Source organism: Schistocerca cancellata, chromosome 12 (assembly GCF_023864275.1).
Source record: "Schistocerca cancellata isolate TAMUIC-IGC-003103 chromosome 12, iqSchCanc2.1, whole genome shotgun sequence".
NCBI classification, from domain to species: domain Eukaryota; kingdom Metazoa; phylum Arthropoda; class Insecta; order Orthoptera; family Acrididae; genus Schistocerca; species Schistocerca cancellata.
Window position 1 is genome coordinate 168,630,783 of NC_064637.1, and position 23,152 is coordinate 168,653,934.

General features: G+C 50.8%; 1 protein-coding gene across 3 annotated transcripts in view; it reads right to left on the reverse strand.

The window, feature by feature from the left end:
• The window catches only part of LOC126109880 (protein roadkill), a 695,429-nt gene that overhangs the window by 136,740 nt on the left and 535,537 nt on the right, over positions 1-23,152 (reverse strand). Inside the window, exon 2 of one of the 3 annotated variants that reach the window (XM_049914959.1) lies at positions 18,927-19,287. The exons of the other annotated variants lie outside the window; for them this stretch is intronic. Within the exon in view, the coding sequence (XP_049770916.1) occupies positions 18,927-18,943 (17 nt within the window). The 5' untranslated portion in view covers positions 18,944-19,287. The remainder of the gene's footprint in view (positions 1-18,926; positions 19,288-23,152) is intronic. 3 annotated transcript variants of the gene reach the window in all.

Below are 23,152 nucleotides of genomic sequence, written 5' to 3' on the forward strand. Positions count from 1 at the left end.
CGTCGTTTCCTTTACGGCTTAGGGGAAAAAACTCTCGGCTGAAGAACCCCCCAGCTGTGACTGTTTGCCTGTTACTGAGCTCCCACACGTCTTCACAGTAGCTCAGTCGCTCGATAATGTTATACTGTCGCATCGAAGTTCTGTCGACGTAGAAAATTGCTATCTGATTCTGCACACGATGGAAAACTTTAAATGTAGTCAGTTTAGAATACTCTCTTCTTCTATGGGAGTAGACTGGAGCAGTGTCGCTCAATAATTTGTTCTTTCTACATGAGGGTGTTACATCATCACAAATCCTTGTAGCTGTCGTCGGTCTGTTGACAGTTTCATTACTTTCTTCGCTTTCCACAGGATTCGAGTCTCTTTCGAGAGTATCGAAAGGAGGAAGTGCATATTTGGATTTCGAAAAACTGAACCCTGGAGTATCGTACTGCAAGACTGATTGACAAGTTCACGGCTGCGTAGTCTATTAAGCACAAATCTTGTCATCTGTTCTGTTATGCTGTCTAGCATATTCTTGGCTTTGTGTGTTTCGTATAGTGAGTTTCCTGTGAAGTAATAGTGAGGATCTGAAGCTATCCGAAGCATCCTCCGGTCAGCAGACTGAATTTTTTTGCTTCGGTTCGATGACAATATACGTGCTCGAGATCCGTAATCGACAATGGGTCGGACAAATATTTTGTACCTGAAAGGGTAACAGGTTGTTCCACTCCACATGTTCGGTATTTCACGAAGCGTACTAAGTTAAGTCGGCTTTCAGCTTCTTTAATCTTTGCTGTCAATTTAAGCGTTCCTCTAGATCGATTCGATCAAGTCGAGTGTCGAGCGTGTGGGGATCTTGCTGCTGCGAACAGGCTAAGTTGACTTTGGGCTGGCTTACGTCGGATTCTCCAGTTACCGAACTGAGGCAGCTTTGACATTCGGCTCAGAATTTATTCGACCGTGGGTCGGGCTGTCGCATTGCGCTCCTCGTCCTTTTCGCACTGCTTTCTGGGGCGGAGGCAGAGCTGTACTGTGTGCGTGTGTGCGTGTGTGTGTGTGTGTGTGTGTGTGTGTAGGCGCGCGGTTTGGTTTGGTTTGGTTTGGGGTCAGGCGAGCCGGAGGCTGCGGCCAGCCTGGCTGGAGCCGCCCCTGCTGCTGTACACTGCCTGTGGCTGGTTTCTGTGTAACTGGAACGAGCAACTGGAGCAGCCGAGGGGGAGGGACGGCGCCACACGTTGGCAGCACTGCGCAGCGGCAGCGGCTGCGGCGCGTCCCCGATCAGCGGCCTGTCCGCTGGGGGTCAGAGAGAGAGAGAGAGAGAGAGAGAGAGAGAGAGAGAGAGAGCGCGCGCAGACACTCACGCGACCACGAGGCCAGCAAACACGAGGACGAAGGACGGCCTCTGCTCGCCGCACGAGAGGCGGCTGGGCCACACACACACACACACACACACACACACACACACCTGTCTTTCTCTGGCCTTCGCGAGGTGTTCTGGAGAGGGGACGGCCCCATGGCAGCCCGGCTGTTTCCTACAAAACGTCCGGCAGTGACTGCTTGTCCTCTGGCGACGTTTCGTATTGTAACACACGCAGATTCAAATAAATCCCAGCTGGGTACAAGCCTTAACATATCTCGCCACTTCGGCACCACACGCCTGTCAATTTCGCATGCTCCGTGCTAATGGTTGTGGTCAGTTACTTCTCGCAATGTAAGTGGATAACACCGGAGGTTTCGAGAAACTGTTCGCTAATGAGAGAGAGAAAATTGTAGCGAATTCGACATAATTGTAACGTATTCCGGATCACCAGGCAGATTCACCCATTACTCGTACACGATTACACGACTGCAAAACTTCACTACAAGCAGTTGCCTCAGTAAAATACCTGAGAGTACGAGTAGGGACCGAGTTGTTAAAACTCAGATTCAGTGGAAGATGCGGCAGGGGATTTACTGAGGTAGCTCACAAAATCCTCGTTCAGTACTGTTAGTCGGTAAGCGACAGCGCTGATACGGCAAGCAGAGCAGAGCAGACCCAGAGAACGGTAGCTCGTTTCGCTACAGTTCGTCCAGTCAGAGTGGAAGCGGAACTGAGACGCTCAGGCAGTCACGGCGCCGTCTGGTTTGCTGTCGACATTCCGAGAGCGTACGTCCCCCGAAGAGTCAACCGATGCACCGGTTCCGTCCGCGACGGTAAAATTTGAGAGATTCGAGCCGACGTGGAATCTTTCTTCTCGCGAAAATGGGAAAAATCGACGGCGACGCACAAAGTACCCCCGCCACATGCCGGACAGTGCCTGGCGGAGTGCCGATTCTTACCACTCAAGGAGAGAAAATGTAAGATGGTGACGGGGAATCGAACCCGGGATTTCCGACTCGACAGGCGGCGACGTCCGCCAGCCAGCAGCGCCGCGGCTCTACTCGTCCGCCACGTGCAGCCAGGCTGTCTGCACCGGACGCCGACTTACCTCACTCGGCACTGCCAGGCGAACCGTCCTGTCATCCTCACAACAGACAGACAGACAGCTGCTGGCAGTCGAGCGAATCTCCCCGTAGCAGAGACTCACTTTTTGGATGTAACTTATATAAAGTAGGTATGTATGTAGGTAGGTTTCATGTTTCGTGCACCATTTGAACGATAATTTGTAATGATATCGAACTAATTTTCCGTGCCCATCACAACCTAACTTTTGGGTATGTCCGCATAACTGAACATTTTATAAAGTTAAAAAAAAAAGGTGTGTAATTTTCACCCGCCACCTTTAACACATTATAGTAATTAAAGTAACTTTTTCACTTCGTTTCCGAATTTTAATTTGCTACCTGTCAAGTATTTTATATCACTCCGGGAGATATCAATAATTGTGCTAGACACAACTTTCACGTGTAACAATGAATGTAGTTTTTACTTCTGGCTCTGATCACATCACTGTACGTTCCTTCTAAACCGTACTGGATTATTTATAACAAACTTCACGAGGGAATGAATATACTGTGAAGGACTAGTCACAATTCCCAACTCCTTAAACAGCTTTCTACAATATGGTCGTCGCTGTATTATTTCTACAGTACGTTTTTGAGCAATGAAAACTTCGTTTCTTAAAAATGAGTTACGCCAGGGCGTTATTCCATATGACCCTATTGAATCTAAATATGCCATCTCACTGATCTGCCTCTCCTCAAGATTTGCAATGATTGTAAGTGGAAATGTGGGCAAAGCAAGTTGTTTTACGAGTTCCACAATGTGCTTTTTGGAGCTTAAATTCTTATGATTATGGACTCCTAAGAATTTTAAAGTTTACATCACGTTTTTTTATTTCCTGTTGCACTTACTGATGCAGTAACCCTAGATGCGCGTTTTTTTTTTTTTTTTTTTTTTAATCGAAGTTGAGACCATTCGCAGAAGACCAGCCAGTAATACTTTTAACAACTCTGTTTTCTATTTCTTCCGTTTGTGCACGTATGGTTGGACTGACTAAAATACTATTGTCATCTGCAAAAATAATTAATTCTGCTCATTATATATTACACGGAAGATCGTTTACATTTATCAGGGACAGTAACAGACCTACATCCCAGCCTTTCTTGAAAAACAAAAACTGCATTTTTATGCTACTAATATTTATTTATTTCGAAGCGGTTTGAGCTTATTGGGCGAACTGGCTAGCGTCTACGAGACTCGTTTGTGTCTAGCAAATCGAATATTAGAGGCAAAAATACTATCAACACACAAACAAGGTTTGGTCGTCACATTACGTGAGAACTGTCAAGTCTAGCAGTCACCACATACACAGCACTAAAGGATAGCGACTGTACGGATACATTAGGAAACGTGCAAGGGATAAAAAAGTGAGGCGCACAACGACAAGTTTAGAGTGTGTAGCTGGCTGGCCCGGCCACGTGGACACGTATCTGGTTATTGAGGACCATTTGTGGGTTTACAGCTAAACGCATGTTTGACTCAAGTTGTTCCAATAGGCTAAGTTTTTTCCCCCTTTTGTTCGCTATAATTAGGACTTCTGTAAGGACTTTGTAACTATGACGTTCATTCGGCAAATGTTCCGGAAAAGTGGGATCTGACGTGAGTGATCTCCAACTACGTTTATAGTGAGTCTAGCTGTTATAATATCCCGGGCTGTTTGACCGATCGCGTATACAGTCTGCTGCTGCAGTAAATGGAGGGCCGTTTTATAAACACCACTATTACTTATCTCTGTTTCATCCTTGCTGTTCAAATATGATCTGTTGTGCCTCTTACATACGAGGGTAATCCCAGAAATAACGTCTATTTCTTTTATAAGTACACTGACTTGTTCATTTCTACAATGGTTTACATAAGTTTACAGCTTGAACATTTACCTATTTTTCGACATAATCACCATTTCTGTAGATGAATTTTTGTAGGCGCTGTGGCAGTTTTTGTATGCCCATGTCATACCAGCTCGCCGCCATGATGTTCAGAAAGTTATGAACCTCTTCTTTCACCTCGTCGTCGTAGCGAATCGCTTTCCGGCCAAATGTTCTTTTAACCAATGGAACAGGTGATAGTCACTGGACGCCAAGTCAGGACTATAGGGTGGGTGATTATGTTCCACTGAAATTGTTGCAGGAGAGCAACGGTTTGCCGAGCGATGTGTGGGCGAGCGTTGTCGTGGAAAATGTGTACGCCCTTGCTCAACACTGCTCTTCTCCGGTTCTGAATTGGCCGTTTGAGTTTTCTTCACACACTCACAGTGCCTGTCAGCGTTAATTGTGGTCGCAGCGATTCAGCTCAGATGTAAAACATTGTAGAAATAAACAGGTCTATACATATAAAACAGGAGACCTTGCTTTTGGGATTACCCTCGTAAAATGATGTTGGGAGATTTGAGAGTTTTGCTTAATTAGTTGGACAACATTTCGAAGTATGGGACAGTGCACCAGTTGATTTTAATCATCGCTGTTGGTGCAGAGGGAGGCTAACGGTTGGAGCAGCTTTTGCTGTTGTTTCTCGTGCACGAAGTGGTCGACTAGGTAGGGCTGTGGCCGATCCTGGATAGGATGAAGTTCACTGTGTGCAGTGTAGTGTAGTGTGGCAGGGATGAGAAACGTGGGAGGTGAGCGATCGACAGGCAGCCAGGCATCCCGTGTGGTGCGCGTATTGTCCTAACGTCTGGTTTCCTACAAGCCAATGTGTCTTGCGGACGGTAGTATGTTTCGTGGAGTCGGCCCAATGAAGCCGGGAACTGGATGGAATAAATATTGGAACAAAATGGCGTACGACATTGGTGTACCAATAAGTGACGTAAGAATACACACACACACACACACACACACACACACACACACACACACAAACACACACAAACAGGCGCGCGCACTATTTTCTTACAAAACAGTGCTAAAATGTTAGGAGTTGCAATTGTACCGACGAAAAAGTGAAACTCGGTTTCAGTTCTTCAGAACCGTTTTCCTAAGAAATATCACTTTCGATAGGACCATTCCATGTGACTGTATATCATACGTGTAACTGCCAAACGATTCCATCCTCCCCCAGTCAACCGTAGCTCTAAGAGTATTTTCCCGAATTATGAAAGAGGGGAGATAATAGGAAATGCTGAAGATAAAGGAGGTGATCGAAGGGAAAGGAGGAGGGAATGAAGAGAATGTCGATGTAACCACTGCTGGGAGTGCTTTGCCTGTGCTGGAAATAAGAATGCCCGCACCGCACCCACAGACACAGAGTGGGCCTCCTGCACGGGCCGAGACGCCGGCCGCTCGCTGTGCAGGAGGAGGAGGAGGAGGAGGAGGAGGTTTCACTGGCGCTTTTTCAGACCGCGTCCCAGATGCGGCGGTGAAAGTCGGGGAAAGCGGCCGGCGGCCTGCCCACCACACTCCCGCGACGCGGAAACCGGCCGCCTCCGTGCAGAACGGAGCCCCGGCGCGCAACTCTTCCGCGGTCGATACCGCTCCCCCGTCTCCCAAATTCGGACCACAGTAGCGGGTGCAGTACTCGTAGTTTTAATCTTGGAACAGGTTCGTGGAAGTGCGTGGTGTCCCTCAACAGCCAGCTGGAGTGGCCGAGTGCTTCTAGGCGCTACACGCGCGACCGCTACGGTCGCAGGTTCGAATCCTGCCTCGGGGATGGATGTGTGTGTGTGTGTGTGTGTGTGTGTGTGTGTGTGTGTGTGTGTGTGTGTGATGTCTAGGTTGCTTAGGTTTAAGTGGTTCTAAGTTCTAGGGGACTGATGACCTCAGAAGTGAGGTCCGTTGGTGCTCAGAGCCATCTGAACCGTCTGTCCGTCAACAGCCAGAAACAAGCGCGTTTATTTTGACCGTCGACACTGTGAGCGAAACTTGTTTAAATTAAGGAAATCATTTTGCACCTCCAGATACTCTTTTTCAATAGTTTCTTTTTATTCGAGTATCTTAAACGAATGAAGGTACGCCCACGAGTGTGCGGAAACGCTGCGCAGTGTGTCCTGGGTTGGAGACTGCGACGCAGCTTTCTCGCGCCTCAAGTCGACTGCGTGCGCGCTGGTGGCGAAACGTTCACCGGCCGACACCAGTGTCGGCACCTCCGCCACTCGGCCGACGCCTCCGCCGCGCCTGAACTGCCTCAGTGTGAGGCGACTGCCGCGTTCCCGTTCTGTGGCCGTCAGGCGGCGCGGCTGTGATACGGGCGGACAGGCAGAGAGCGGCGCTGTGGGTCGCGGCGGAAGGCACGCTGCAGGCTGCGGGCTGGCGCCGCGCTGTCCGGGCCTCGCTCGGCCGCGGGCCGCGCCTCCGTCACCGCACCCGACCTGCACTTCTGCACTCGGATATCTGCCGAGGGACGGCAGCAACTGGGAAACGTGGGCCCGAACACCAGGCTCTGAGCTGTGTGCAGAGCAGTGGGCGCCTCACTCACCACTGCTGCTGCTGCTGCTGCTGCGGCGGCGACTGCTTCCGTGCTCTTTAGGAAAGTTAATCTTCGGAACTGCACTGCAGACAGATGCAGGGCGTCGGTACGACAGACACCCGGCATATTTTAAAATCATTTCGATTCGGTTCTTGCCATTGCTAGTGGCGTACGCATTGTGGACGACTGCGAAACTACCTTTTTGTACGGCAATAGAAGGGGAGAGACGTCGAGTTCTTCGTGTAGAACATTCGCAGATGAGGTAGTCCTTACGAGCACGTATTGGGCAAAGTTTGAATATGCCGAGAGATCAGACTGTGGGAAAAAAGACTAATCTAAGGAAATAGAGAAGGACGTAGAAGGGTACACAGGGAGCTGTATTAAAGCAAAGTAGGGACGCACAACGAGTTGTTCTGCGTGCGGCTCATCACTGTGCGACCGTTACGGAGTAGGACTGGGAGAGGCGGCGAAGACGACGGCGAGTCGGGTTTGGGGGGGGGGGGGGGCGGGGGGCGCCACCAGCCACGGGCGATCCGCGGCACCACTGCCGGCGCGGTCGGCAAACAAACAGACTACTTCCTGGCACGCAGGTCTCGTGAAACGAACACGACGAGAGAAATCTGGTGCCACTGGCAGTGAGAAGAGCGAGAGGCGAAGGAGGACAGAGCTACACGCGCGACTGTGCCTCGCGGTGTACAAACGTACGACACGCCGGCGAACCGAGCCTCCTGGCGACACAGTCTCTGCGCGAGGGAATTCGTCCGGAGGGGCCGCCGCGTGCTCTGCGGCTGCACGGGCTAGCGGGAGCCGCACCTCGGCCGTGCCTCTCTCCGTTCGGCACAACTACAGCTCCCCCTAGCGCCCGCCCTCCGCACTACAGAAACGGCACAGCAGACCGCCTCGTGCTAACAGCAGCGGCGCCACTTTCGCTCCCGATCCCACACGGCCGCAACTGCTGGCTGAACGGCACGGCGAGGCGACTTCACTTCCTGCCGACGCAGCCGTTACCGAGCAATCACAACGTTACACACACACACACACACACACACACACACACACACACACACACGATTCTGCTACACACAGAGATTTTCTTGGCCGACATTAACCACTGTACTACACTGACAATATGGGTGCCGATGCTACAGCTTCGTTAACACTTCACGATGGCAACGCAATAGCAATTGAGAGAGCAGACACGTAAGGAGAAATTATCCTCAACTGTCCAAGAGCTGCTTTAAATATCGTCGACTGAGGGACCAAAGGAGTACGAGTTAACTGGGCTCGTCCTAAGTCGCCTTCATTTATCTCAAACAATTCAACTGCAGCGTTGCGCAAATGAAAGTGGCCCGCAGAACACAGTAGTGGGGCACAGCAGAGGGAAGTGAACCACCGTCCATCCATCCACCTCTCGGCACTATTGGGCCCTCGTCAGCAGCTTGCTCGAGACGGGCCCAAGCTGGACTGCAGTCACTGTTGGTGCATGAGGTGACCTGCGTGGCCAGCTAGTGGCGCCGCCACCTGACTGCCGTCTGCTAACCACGCTGCCAGCCGTGAAGATTGTGCAAATCTATTCCGAGCTTCGGTCGGCAGTACGAGCAGTGGCTCCATGCTATTGCAAGTAATTGCAGCTCTCTTCACCTCCGTTGACGCTCCCGCAAATGGTTTCCAAATGCTGGCAATGTAAAGCGCCCAAGTCAGCGTCTGATGAGAGGTGGGACCAATAATGCGGCGTGTAGACACTGCACACACCAAACCCCAATACGAGGTGCATTCAAATTCTAAGGCCTCCGATTTTTTTTTCTCCGGACTGGAAAGAGATAGAAACGTGCGCATTGTTTTAAAATGAGGCCGCGTACATTGTCAATACGTCCCAGAGATGGCAGCACCGTACGGCAGATGGAATTTTACCGCCAGCGGCGAGAATGAGAACTGTTTTAAATACTTTTTCCTTACTTGAACAGCCTGCAATCATTCGTTTTCTGAATTTGCGTGGTATGAAACCAATTGAAATTCATCGACAGTTGAAGGAGACAGGTGGTGATGAAGTTATGAATGTGTCGAAAGTGCGTTCGTGGGTGCGACAATTTAATGAAGGCAGAACGTCGTGTGACGACAAACCGAAACAACCTCGGGCTCGCACAAGCCGGTCTGACGATACGATCGAGAAAGTTGAGAGAATTGTTTTGGGGGATCGCCGAATGACAGTTGAACAGATCGCCTCCAGAGTTGACATTTCTGTAGGTTCTGTGCACACAATCCTGCATGACGACCTGAAAATGCGAAAAGTGTCATCCAGGTGTGTGCCACGAATGCTGACGGACGACCACACGGCTGCCCGTGTGGCACGTTGCCGAGCAATGTTGACGCGCAACGACAGCACGAATGGGACTTTCTTTTCGTCGGTTGTGACAATGGATGAGACGTGGATGCCATTTTTCAATCCAGAAACAAAGCGCCAGTCAGCTCAATGGAAGCACACAGATTCACTGCCACAAAAAAAAATTTTGGGTAACCGCCAGTGGCGAAAAAATGATGGTGTCCATGTTCTGGGACAGCGAGGGCGTAATCCTTACTCATTGCGTTCCAAAGGGCACTACGGTAACAGGTGCAACCTACGAAAATGTTTTGAAGAACAAATTCCTTCCTGCACTGCAACAAAAACGTCCGGGAAGGGCTGCGCGTGTGCCGTTTCACCGAGACAACGCACCCGCACATCGAGCTAACGTTACGCAACAGTTTCTTCGTGATAACAACTTTGAAGTGATTTCTCACGCTCCCTACTCACCTGACCTGGCTCCTAGTGACTTTTGGTTTTCTCCAGCAATGAAAGACACTCTCCGTGGCCGCACATTCACCAGCCGTGCTGCTATTGCCTCAGCGATTTTCCAGTGGTCAAAACAGACTCCTAAGGAAGCCTTCGCCGCTGCCATGGAATCGTGGCGTCAGCGTTGTGAAAAATGTGTACGTCTGCAGGGCGATTACGTCGAGAAGTAACGCCAGTTTCATCGATTTCGGGTGAGTAGTTAATTAGAAAAAAAATCGGAGGCCTTAGAACTTGAATGCACCTCGTACTCTCATGGTGCGGTGCTGCTTCCTCCAAGTTATGCGGATCCTCGGCCACCCAGAACCCGTGATTCTGCGACGCTCCGGTGAAACCGGTCTCCGCCAGACGTAGAGAACAGATCCACTCTGAGCCGTCGCTTGTTATGTCAGTGAGCAGCCACTCACAAAAGTGGAGGCGCGGAAAAGCATCTGCACGAACGATAGACACACCGTGCGCATGCGCGTGCAGGTGGAGGTCGAGTATCCGTCCGCACGATCGACTCGGTACGCCGGTCGCTTGCGACAGGCGTCGGGTCGATTCGGTAGGGCTCTGAGGGATTTTCTGGTGAACTGCAGCGACACCTCTCGATGTGCGGGCGCGTTTCGGAATGTTTTTCCACTTTTTTCAAAACAGGTCCTGTCTGACGCCGTTTGCCGTCTAAGCGTTGCACGACACACACTGGTGGTAGTCTGACAGCAGTAAACTCTTCAGCCAACAACTAACCACACCGTTTCCTCGACTTCGCTGCCACGCAACTTTTGACGACGAACCCCCGTTTCTTCACTGTGAGTACCGTCGCCCACTTGCCACGGCTCCACTGCGCGTCACGAAGTCTAGTCGTATGTACACGTTCACGTCCTATCGTAACCACTCATCCGAGCCACTTTTATTTGCCCCACGCTGTATACAGGTATGTCTTTAGCATCCCGCCAGGTTAGCCGAGCGGTCTGCCGCACGGCTTTCCCGATTGGGAAGGAGCGCCCGGTCCCCGTGGCACGAATCCGCCCGGCGGACTTGTGTCGAGGTCCGGTGAGCCGGCCAGTCTGTGGACGGCTTTTAGGCGGTTTTCCATCTGCCTCGACGAATGCGGCCTGCTTCCTCTTATTCCGCCTCAGCTACACTACGTCGGCGATTGCTGCGCACCCAAGTTCTCCACGTACGCGTACACCACCATTACTATACCACGCAAACATAGGGCTGACACTCGTCTGGTGTGACGCGTTCCCTGGGGGATGGGGGGGGGGGGGGATGTCCACCGGGGGTCGCAGCGCACAATAACGCTGAAAGAGTGGTTCGGTGTGGGGCGGCGGAGGGGTGAAGTGGACTGCGGTAGTCGTGGTGCGGTTGTGGACCACTGCGGCTGCGGCGGGGACGGAGCCTCTCCGTCGTTTCTACGTCCCCAGTTAACATACATTAAAATACAGTATGTCTTTAGCGCAGATAAACTTCAACGAATGGAAGAGGACGACAATTCCTCCAATCTCTTCTTGCCACGGTGCCAAGCTATTCATCTGCTCCATTAGTTGTCGCATGCAGGACATTACAGAACTACTGCGACAAACTTTCGGATGTAGCAGTATAGACCAAAACATGAAGAAAAACAAGTCTAGTAAACATAAACACGGACTTTAAAACGGATACTTAACTGTTACAGGCAGTTGTTCAGTAGAACAAGTGCTGACAGCTGTGTAAGGTGTGCTCCTCAGAGCCCATCTCTGCTGGACACTTTTCTCGTCTCGATCGACACTACCGTCTCAAAGTTCTGCTTCTGCCTGTACATTCCGGCCCCTGTCATCCCCTGGACTCATTTCCCTCTACAGCTCCCTCTCCAACCGTGCAAGTTATTCCCTGACGCATTACGCGATGTCCTGTCGTCCTGTCCGTTCGCCTTTCCAACATTTTCCACACGTTCCTCCCTCTTCGACCTATGCGCAGTATCTCATTTATCTCTTCTGTCCACATAATTTTCAGCACTGGTTTCTAAAGGCGCGTCAAACGCTTCGTCGCAACTGACGTCTCACTTCGATGCAGTTCTCTGTTCCACGCGTTTCTATGCGAAATTTTTCTCAAATTAAATTTTGAGTTTGTCACTAGTAGATTTCTTCTGTTAACGAATTCTGAGACGACAAAAATCACTGACAACGAAAATAGCGAGAAGGAGAAAGGAAACGTCGGTTGACGAACTGATGCGCTTCTGTGTGTAGCATAAATCGAGGCAACGCTGAAAAAAAAATGATATCCACGAGTGCTCTAGATAAAGAATTTCTAAAACCAAGTGAAAGGCAAACTTCACAGCTAGTTTTCACTGGACTGTGGACTGTGCGGGGCGCCGGCCTGTAATGGGCGCGGCAGACGCAGAGAGGGAGGAATGTCTCGGCTGCTGACCAGAGCTGCGCTCGGCCACTGGCCGCTAAACGCGAGTTACGGTCGTGGAGCAGTCGACGCCAGACGGCTGATGGCGGCGGTGGATGCCGAAGCTGCGGTCGGCTCCAAGTTGGCTGCTGGAGGCGGTACACCTCGGAAGTGGCTCACCCAGCCAGCTGTAGGCGGAACAACAATTCACTACACAGCCTCCCCCCAACCCTTCAGCCAGTGGGTGCAAAGGAGGGAACATTCGCACAACCGTGATGTACCTTGTACAACTGCCGGAGGAAGCAATAACGGAAATGAAAGAAAAGTTCGAGACTGGGATTAAATTGAAGGTGAAGCGGTATCAGTGACAAGATCATACTGCTATCCTCAGTGAAAGTTAAGAAGAATTACAGGATGTGTCGAATAGGTTGAAGATACTAGTAACTACGTTATATGGATTGGAGTAAATCGCAGAAAGACAAAAGTAATGCGAAGTAGCAGAAATGAGAAGGCGAGAAACTCGTCAGTATTGGTGGTATCGACGTGGATGAAGTTACGGAATAGTACTACCACCTGCGCAGTACCATAAGCAATAACGGACAAAGCGGGGGGATAGGTCCACCAGTACGCGACGTGACCGGCAACGGCTCTCACGTGGCATTCGGCGAACGCGACTGAAGACGCTCCCACGGCAAATGCATTTTTTTCTTTTTTTTTTATCAACGTGATTTATAGATTATTGCCTCTTTCTCGCACGACTGTGTCGTCTGTGCTGGTAAGCGGGCGTGATCGGCGATGCACATCGACGATCGTTTGGACTAGGCGGTATACAATGTTGGACCTTCGAGCATTCCTCTCACCAGTGAAGTGAATCTGCTGTGGCAGCAGGAAACGACTGTCCCGCCCACTTTAGTTCTGTTTATGACAGACTGCTACCACCGACAGCGGCCATGTGCACTACCGTGGATGGTCCTTCGCACCTCGTTACCGAACCTACAGGCGGAGAAAGACACAGAGCCGCACGAACTGAACGCCACGAAGGCTCGAGTCGCACTGCGGGCGACCGTTGTTCCAGCCCCCGCCCACTGGGTTGTGCGCGTGCACGTCGGGCTACGATTCGTGACCGTGAGCGGGTAATTTTCTGGGATACTGGGCGCAAATATCACAATTTTTTTAAACGCGTAAATTTCATATATTCCGACCGAGGCGAAGTGTAATGACGAGATAGAACAAGCTGCACGAAAAGCAGATGTCAAACTGATTTATTGCGACGAATGTAATTCAGCGACAGAGCAACTGACTCGCGAAGTGCGTGTACCACCGATTCGGCCTGCGGCCCTAGAGAAGATCCGACGAACAGCGACGAGTTCCTCCACGGGTTGTCTTTTGGACGGCGGGACCGTGATACCGAACGAACGGCAGCGAGACACTACTCGAGGCAGGCTTTCTGCATCACGGAGAGGTGTACCGCTGGAATTCGTAGAGCTTACTGCCCGACAGGATTCGGTCAGCGTATTACTCCCTCGTACACGTGTTCAGCGAGATGACCGTAAGCAGAAAATTCCAGGAACCAGGGTTCATACGGAGGCTTAGCGTGAGTTACTGTCGCGACGCACCTTTCACAAATGCGACACGGAGAGGGGCAAATGGTATCCTCCGCTACACACCGCGCAGGCGCACTGCCACACACGTGGGCATAGAGGCGTTGCGCAAAGCGGAAGCTAGTCTGCACTCCCCTGGCGCTCGCTGGCTCGCCGTTGTGTGTGTGTGCGGGGAGGGGGGGGGGCGGGTGAGGGGGGGTGAGGGAGGGAAGGCAGGAAGAGTGGGGGGGAGGGGAGGGGGAGGGGGGCAGGCAGGCAGGCAGCTGTCGCCAGGCGGGCAGGACAGGACAGCTGGCTGGCTGGGCCGCCGTCCCTACAGTCGGGGCAGAAAACATCTGCGCACGGCGCTGGTCGTCTACGCTCTCCGCGGCACCACACTTACCGTTTGTTTACTTCCCGATTACTGGCATTTCAACACACGCAATCAATAGCATTTATTTTGCTCGTGTGGTTCGAGTATTTTCGCGTATTCTGCTGTTTTCGTTGCATTGTAACATCTGTTATACGTGTAAAAGGCGTAGATTTGTCGAGGAAAGTTTTTCCCTATCTCCAGCGCTCACTTCGAATAGTGAACTCTGACACCCAGCAGACACTCGAAACACGCAACTCGAAAGAATGTCCGCGTATCAGTGTCTTCCCCCTCTCCCTGCTCACACAGCACAGCCCCCTGGCAACGCCTCTGCTACAGGTCGCTGCCTCTCCTCTGGTTTCGCCATTCAGACAGACACCTCACTGGGAGTGTCCCCTGTCGACACAACTCGTCATACTGTCCACTGAGCTCGTGATGAGATACACCGCGTTTGAAACTAGTCGCTGCTTTTGACAGTGCAGCGCGGAGCGAGTGGACGGAGGCGTGGTTGCTAGCGTGAGGTGGGCGCGTGAACGACGAGAGCCACGGTCTCGCCCACCTGCGATCTTTCTCAGACGACCGTAAAGAACGTATCAGCTAAGAACGTCTGATTCTCGCACATCTTATGGGTTAATTCTTCAGCTTCGTCACGAAATGCATATCATTTCGCTAATGCTCATAGTTATTGTGATATTTCAGCATAACTGCAAGAAATTCTTCAAGTTTGCAGTGAAAGACAAGGGTCGCTATGAATCTGCATTTCGTGCGTGTTACGTCATATGTTGCCTCGTATGAAATGTACAAACATACTAAATTGCTATTTAAACTTGGAGGGATCTGTCTGTAGTCTCGAGAAAATGGAATGTATGTAAACCACTCCGTCACGAAAGCACGCGCCAGAGAAAAAGCCAGAAATAAATAGTTAAAAACCCCACTTATCAAATAAACCGTTCGAGGTATCGACAGATGATTTTGGCAAATGATAGCACACAAACAGTGGAGTATTTTGCCTTATGTTTAATACGCGAAACTTTCATAACGAGCAACTACAGTTGCAAGTACAATTGCTGTGAGTTATGTAGCAACACAAGTGAAGTTACGCGGTTATTTTATTCTGAAACTGGGCTGTTTCGTGAACTACTGAACTGAATTGCCCTCAGGAATTTAATTGTTCAATAACGCACTATTTCATGATTCAGTCGCAATTTCAAGAGCGTTAGAGTGTTAGTGAGATGAATATTTGTAAACTGTGCTCTGTTTTGAGTAAAGAAGCAGACTTTAACACGGCAACGAGAGAAGATACGTGTTACTCAAAACTCGTCAGTCCTCCGTGAATGCATCCTTCTTCGAGTACCTTCTCGGTGTGGCTGGCAGCGGGTGACTTGTCCTGTGGTGCGAGATTTCAAACGGCTTCTCTATTCAGCATTTAGGCTCACTGAGCGTCTTCTCCGTCGGATTTGACGACACCCGATTAAACTATTCCCTTTAGCGTCAGCCAATCTGTCGACCTGGAACCGTCGGTTTTTTGCCTTTCAGATCACCAAGTTCCACTAACTTCGCCTCATCCACGTTACGTTGAGCTTCATCCAGTGGAACATTTCTTTGTACCGAGAGCTTCATTCACTGGATTGTTGTAGCTTCATCAATCACAAGAGAGTGGTATAGCGCAATGTCCATTATTATTGTTGAATTCGGAGGAATATTTTGCAGCAGAACATTATTTTCAAGGCCCCCGAATGTGTTCCCGAACGTCCACTTATAAGTTGTGAATCTTGTGTTTTCAGACGTGGTGCACTGTTTTTATTAATACAAATCCAACACAAATCACTTGTTCGGAACAGCTGATGACGGCATAAAACTTGAGCGGCAGAAAGTACCACGCTGCAACGAAAGATGACGAACGCAGATGCATTATTGCGCGACACGACGTGGTCACGATTATGCACGGTGTGGCAACAAAGGCGCTTTACCAACCGAAGCGGTGGTGGCGTGGTAGGGTATTACCTGGGCAACGGCGTCACCTCACCTCCGCTGAGCCAAACGTCGAGAAGGCGCCACTAATGTTTAACGCACTATAGGGAGGTAGAGCGTACAGGGTGTCGGGTAGGACACGGACCGAGGAAGTGCGTTTGTCGAATTTGAGTGCATAAGACGGAGACGACGAGCGAGTGAGAGGCGGGTAGCTGGTGACGCAGCTGGATGTGCAGAGAGGAGGGGGGGGCTTCTAAAAGACGTGCAGGCAGACATACTGTGCAGAAGCGGCGGCGGCGAGGCTCCCAGGAAACGCATGAGTCACGTGCGTGCGGGGAGGCGGTCTAGCGACACACACACACACACACACACACACACACACACACACACACACACACACAGAGAGAGAGAGAGAGAGAGAGAGAGAGAGAGAGAGAGATAGGAGCCAGCTGGCGGTCGCTCAGAGGTCAACCACCTCCGAGTGACGCGCAGCGAGGCACTGCCGGCCAGCAGCACGCAGCACGCTGCCAATGCTCACCGCCTGCAGGAACGCTGGCCGTCGCGTTGCTTTACTTCACTGTCTACTGCAGCAGCCTCAACTCTTATCACAATTACTTTGCACACTGCTACTGTGTTGACGTAACGGCTTGCATACAACAGCGTTCCAATTACAGTAGATCACCTTAAAAAATGGTCGACATGTAAGCGTACTGCACCACGTGATGGTCGGTGAGAACGTGGAACGCGCACAATCTGTATCGAGAATTGATAAAGGCTCTGCTACGCTCGACGTGCCGTTTGCTGTTCGACCATTAAACACACCGCCAGCAACCGGCAGCAACCGAAGGCAGGCCGACGTGCTCGCACCAGCACCTGAGTCGTGTGACAGGCGCTGCGTCCGGCTAAATGACTCCCAGCGGCAGACGAGAAGAGATCGAGTATCTACTGGAAAAACACAAAACCACCTCGCGTCGCGGCACTGTTACCGGCCTTTGACAACGATCCGCCAAAGCAGTCGCTCGCATCGAACGGACGTCTACGGCGAACGCTCGGCGCCGTCCCCCATCAATACGAGCCCACCTGAAGCAGACACCCCACCCGACGTAACTTTATTACGGCGACGACGCACTGCATCCACGGATTTGCACTTGTTCCAATAACTTACTACGTGCCTTTTTTGAGTTAGCAAATGGACATATTTTCACGGCAACAGCATACTATTCGACAGCTACCTCAGTTCATCGACTGGTAAGTATTCTAGATACCACCGGACTGCATCTTGCTCCTACGCTAATGCTAATTTTGTTAATGACATATGTAAACAGCGTCAACTTGAGGTCTCAAAAAATGAATCTCCAAAGGCCGCAAGTTGACACACTTTTTAGAGTCGCGTGCTAGATGAGACGGAACGTGTGCCACAGCTAATAGCTAGACAAGATGCATTACTAAACTGTAAAGGTTCGGTATCGGATTCCAGAAGATGGATAAACGTTACTAACAGTTCCAGAGTAGAAACAGTATCAACAATTGCTCAAGACAGATGGACTTCCTACGAAGTGAAACTGACAAGATAAACTATAAACGCTAACGACACAAAAAGATCCGAGGAAACCTGTGTGTGTGTGTGTGTGTGTGTGTGTGTGTGTGTGCGGGGCAACGCTCGGTCAGGCTGCGATGCATCGGCAACGGAAGACACAAAAGTAACACAGGAGTCCTCACAGAACACTTAAATTGGAGGAATGAAAACGTCCAGCAAGAAGTCAGTGAGGAAAAGTGTCCGACAGAGACCCCATAAAAGAAAATTTATAGCACTGGTGTGTCCGGTATTTACAGTCTACGGCAAAACAGTTATGTTGACGAGGCGGTCTCTGTCATTCCTGAGGGTGTTGTCAACGAAACTTTTTGTACCGACTTTCGCGTTACACGGGAGAAAAAAAAAGCCACTTACTCTTCACTCGCAGTAGATTTCGAAGCACTATTACGGCTTCATCTTTCGGCACTTCTTCAGAGTTTTATCGAAAAGATGAACTCAATCTCACGTATGCAAGCAGGCAGACAAAATCGTTCCCAAAAGAGAAATTTGATGAAACAGAGTGGGAGTGGGAGGTCATTTCTGACGGAATTGAAATGTCGAAGATAAACATTCGAGGAGAGAGATGAAAAGCTTTGAAAGGAGGTGCTACAAGAGCACGCTGGGGATAAGATGTATGGGTCGAATGACTAAGACGAACTGAATCAGACTGGAGAGAAAAAAAAAAAGCTTTTAGAGCATAAACGGTGGGCGTTTACACGCCGACGGATCAAGGAATACACGGCGTCGCGAGGGGGCGGGCGTTAAGAAAGAATACCTGCAGAGGGAGATCAGGTACAACGAGCAGCGTCCGGCGGACGCAGGCTGCGGGGGTTATGCCGAGCCTCGCTCAGGGCAGGCGAGCGTGCAGGGGTGCGCGAAAACAATCCGCAGAAACAACAACTACTACCAGCATACAGCACCACGGGGCGCTGTGCTACAGCGACAGGATATGCTCGGCGGGTGGGCAGCAATTCGTTAACCGTGCCCTGATGAGGCCGTAACGAGGCTTACGAAGACAGTAAACGGCCTCTGAAGCAGCGAGGCGGCCGCCCCGCCACTTCCGGCCGCCACTGGCCGACGTCCGCCGCCAGCGACCGCCAGCTACAGCCACTGCGGCTGCGCACTGCACGCGCTCTGCCGCCCCCTCCACCGCGGCCTGCCCCTCACAGTATCCTTCCGCGACGTGACGTGCGCACGCCGGTTCACGGTCAACGCCTGCGCAGCTCCGCTCGCCCTCGGCAAATCTGCTGATAACGGGATACCTGCCGGGCCGCTTAAAGCCGATATGGCGAGCACGTAGCCACACGGCGGTGGCGCCGACCTAGCACTTCTCTCGAGCTAGCTTTCCCAAGCACAAAGAGACGGGGTCAAAATATAAACACTACAGTTACCTGTTCAGCGCGAACATTACTGGAACGCGCTATCCTCCATAGCGTCAAGAAGCACCTCGGGAGATGGCGGCGGCTGCGGCTGCTGCTGCTCTGCGCTGGCAAAGGTCGACGAACTGTATCACTGGACGAGGCCACCGACTTCCGGACGGCGCACTTTGGGACGCACTCGCGTGGGCAGGCCGGCGCGACACAGCACTCTAGTGAGGGGGAAGAACTTGGCCCGGCGCTGCTGGGGGAGACGAGAAGACGACACGACACGTGGGTGGGAGATCCGACCGCCACTGCTGCTGTGTGTGTGTGTGTTTGCGCCCGTGCGCGATGGACTGCCGCTGTGTCCGCCCTGCTCCGGCTGAAACGTCCGCTCGGCTCCCCCGCCAAGGATGGACTGAAGGCCGGACGAGGCCCCGGCCGCAGAGAGCGACCGCGGCGCCCCTGGCGGCCGGCGTCGCAACCGGCGAACCTTGGCCGTTGCCAACCGCGCGCCGCCGAACTCCCTAGCCGGCATCCGGCCGCGCCTGTTGCGCGCGGGCTATTTTTCGCGTTTTAAGGTTACGGCGCAACGAGGGCGTGAACTGACGCGCGGCCACATCCGACCGCGAGGGATCTACGAGACTGGGACGACACACTTACTTTAAATTCCCCGTTTCAAAAAGTGTTTCGGCACGGAGATACTGCCGTGTCAGTACACGTTTTATAACTTCCCAACACATTTTTCTCGGTGCTATATATATTTACGTTTTGATACCTTTCACATTTTATGCGAAAGGCACTACACTTTCTCGCTCTCCTGTGGAAAATAATATTACTTCTACAAAAAGAAATTTGGTTGAACGCTTTCGAAGCTAGAAGTAAAAACACTCTGCATTTTCGAGAGAAAGTCCACTGGAGTCGTAACTGACATTAACGACGACACGTGGCTCGAACGCAAGTAAATATTATGCTTCAGCAATAAAAAATGTTGAGTTCCGTAACTCACTCGGCACTGTAAGAGCCATGTAGCGGCAGTTAGAGAACTGGGCAGGCCAAACTGTCGGACGTAATGTGCTCCCTTTCGGAACATTCCCAGGTTCTTTGTGCACACTGGTCGGCCGGCGGGTAACCCGGAGACTGCTGCGAGCACACGTGCCGTGTGTCTCGTCCAGTCACGTGAACAACACCCGTGAAGTGATGCGGAATAAAGTGTGCCCTCGGTGCAGTACACTCTCAGAACTCAAATGGAGTAACGCAGGAGCCGAGGCCTGCAAGTGGACTGAGTACACTGCTGTCTGCAGCTGTAACACGGGAATCTGTGTACCTGCTGCGGAAAATAGCGAGGCAAACAAACAGCGATGTTTGACCGCCGCACAGACTCACAACTGGGAAATACTGGTGCGGTCGTGCCCGATACTGGACGGCTGAGACTACTGGAGGGAGCGGCAGCGAGCCCCGCCAGCGTCAGCAGAGAGGCCGGGCCGCCGACCGTGACGCCACTTCGTCAACGACGGTCGGCAAAGGCGTGAGTACGTGTGTCGTGGCGCAGTCAGTGGGGACACAGCCGATCGCTGCTTCCACTACGCCTTTCTGTGGCAGCTGCACGTGTGTCAGTCGATAAGGCACGGACGACAGACGACCTTCGGGCAGCCTGTGGCGTCACGGTTAACGTGTTACTGGACGTGACTTACCGTCCACCGCCGAGACGTGTGAACACGCTTAGAAAACGGGCCCGTGACCACGGAAAGAGGCTGCCACGCGGTAAGCCCGAGTTCGGCTCTGCCTTACTGGCTGAACAAATCCACCTGCCGAAGCAGAGGTGAGCGCCAGAAATGGGCAGCGGAAGCCCTGATGCACTGCGATGGTTACAGCAGTTCCTCCTTTGAACAGAATGTCAATCGCTTCGACCGCACACGCGTACTTTCCTAGTTTTCTGGTGTCGTCAGCAAGTAGGCACCACTACAGCCGTGCAACCGAGTGCGCTACTACGATCCGTAACAGGTCCGTACACGTCAGTCGGGTGCGTAACAGGAAGAGTCGGGCGAACTTTAGTAGTTCAGTCAAGTAGTAGATATATGTTGCCAAAGGTCTACATCTACACGATTGCTCTGCTGCTCACAGTAAAGTGCCTGGCGCAGGGTTCAGTGAACCACCCTAGAGCTGTCTCTCTACCGTTCCACTCTCCAACGGCACGCGGGAAAAACGAGCACTTGAAATATTTCTTTCTGTGCGAGCACTGATTTATTCTACCGTCACGATGATTTCTCCCTATGTAGGTGGGTGCCAATAGAATGTTTTCGCAATCTGAGGAGAAGACTGGTGACAAATTCCATGAGAAGATCCCGTCGGATCGAAAAAGCCTCGGTTTTAATGATTGCCGTTCCAATTTACGTATCATGTCTGTGACACTATCTCCCCTACTTCGCGATAATACAAAACGACTTGCCCTTCTTTGTACTTTGTCAATGTCATACGTTAGTCCCATCTGATGCGCATCCTATACCGCACAGCACTACTCCAGAACAAGGAGGACAAGCGTGGTGTAAGCTGTCTCTTTGGTAGACCTGTTGCACCTTGTTAGTGTTCTGCCAGTGAATCGCAGTCTTTGGTTTGCTGTATGTGATCGTTCCAATTTACAGTATTTCTAATTATAATCCCTAAGTATTTGGTTGAATTTACAGCCCTCAGATTTGTGTGACTTATCGTGTAATCGAAATGCAGCTGATTTCTTTTAGTACTCATGTGAATAACTTCACACTTTTCGCACCACACCGACATCTTATCTAAGTCATTTTGCAATTCGTTTTGTTCATCTGATGACTTTACAAGACGGTAAATGACAAAATCATCTGCAAACGATCTAAGACGGCTACTCAGATTGTCTCCTATGTCGTTAATGTAGATCAGGAATAGTAGAGGGCCTATAACACTTCCTTGGGGAACGCCGGAAAGTAGTTCTGTTTTAATCGATGACTTTCAGTCTGTTACTACGAACTGTGCCCTTTCTGACAGGAAATCACGAATCCAGTCGCAAAGCTTAGGCGATACTCCGTAACCACGCAATTTGGTTACATGACTGCTTGTGAGGAACGGTGTCGAAAGCCTTCTGGAAATCTAAAAATATGGAAACAACTTGACTTCCCCTGTCGATAGCACTTATTACTTCATGAGTATAAAGAGCTAGTTGTGTTTCACAAGAACGATATGTTCCGAATCCGTGCTGACTGTGTCAATAAACCGTTTTCTTCGAGGTACTTCACAATGTTCGAATACAGTATATGTTCCAAAACCCTACTGCAAATCGACGTTAGTAATACAGGCCTGTAATTCAGCGGATTACTCCTCCTTCCCTTTTTAGGTATTGGTGTGACTTGAGAAATTTTCCAGTCTTTAGCTACGGATATTTCTGTGAGCGAGCGGTTGTATATAATTGCTAAATGTGGAGCTATTTTATCAGCATATTCTGACAGGAACCTGACTGGTATACAATCTGGACCGGAGGCCTTGCCTTTAAGTGATTTAAGCTGCTTCGTTACTCCGAGGATATATACTATGTTTCTCATTTTGGCAGTTATTCTTGATTGGAATTCAGGAATATATACTTCGTCTTCTTTGGTGAAGATGTTTCGGTAAACCGCGTTTAATAACTCTGCTTTTGAGGCACGGTCATCAGTGACTTCACCGTTGTTATCGCGCAGTGAAGGTATTGATTTCGTCTTGCCACTGGTGTGCTTTATGTATGGCCAGACTCTCTTTGGGTTTTCAGCCAGATTTCGAGACAGAATTTCGTTGTCGAAATTATTAAAAGAATCTCGCATTGAAGTAAGCGCCACATTTCGAGCTTCTGTAAAACTTTGGCAATCTTGGAGATTTTGCGTTCTTTTAAATTTGGCATGCTTATTTCGTTGCTTCTGCAACAACGACCTGACCCGTTTTGTGTACCATGGGGGATCAGTACCGTTGTTGTTGTTGTTGTGGTCTTCAGTCCTGAGACTGGTTTGATGCAGCTCTCCATGCTACTCTATCCTGTGCAAGCTTCTTCATCTCCCAGTACCTACTGCAACCTACATTCTTCTGAAGCTGCTTAGTGTATTCATCTCTTGGTCTCCCTCTACGATTTTTACCCTCCACGCTGCCGTCCAATGCTAAATTTGTGATCCCTTGATACCTCAAAACATGTCCTACCAACCGATCCCTTCTTCTGGTCAAGTTGTGCCACAAACTTCTCTTCTCCCCAATCCTATTCAATACCTCCT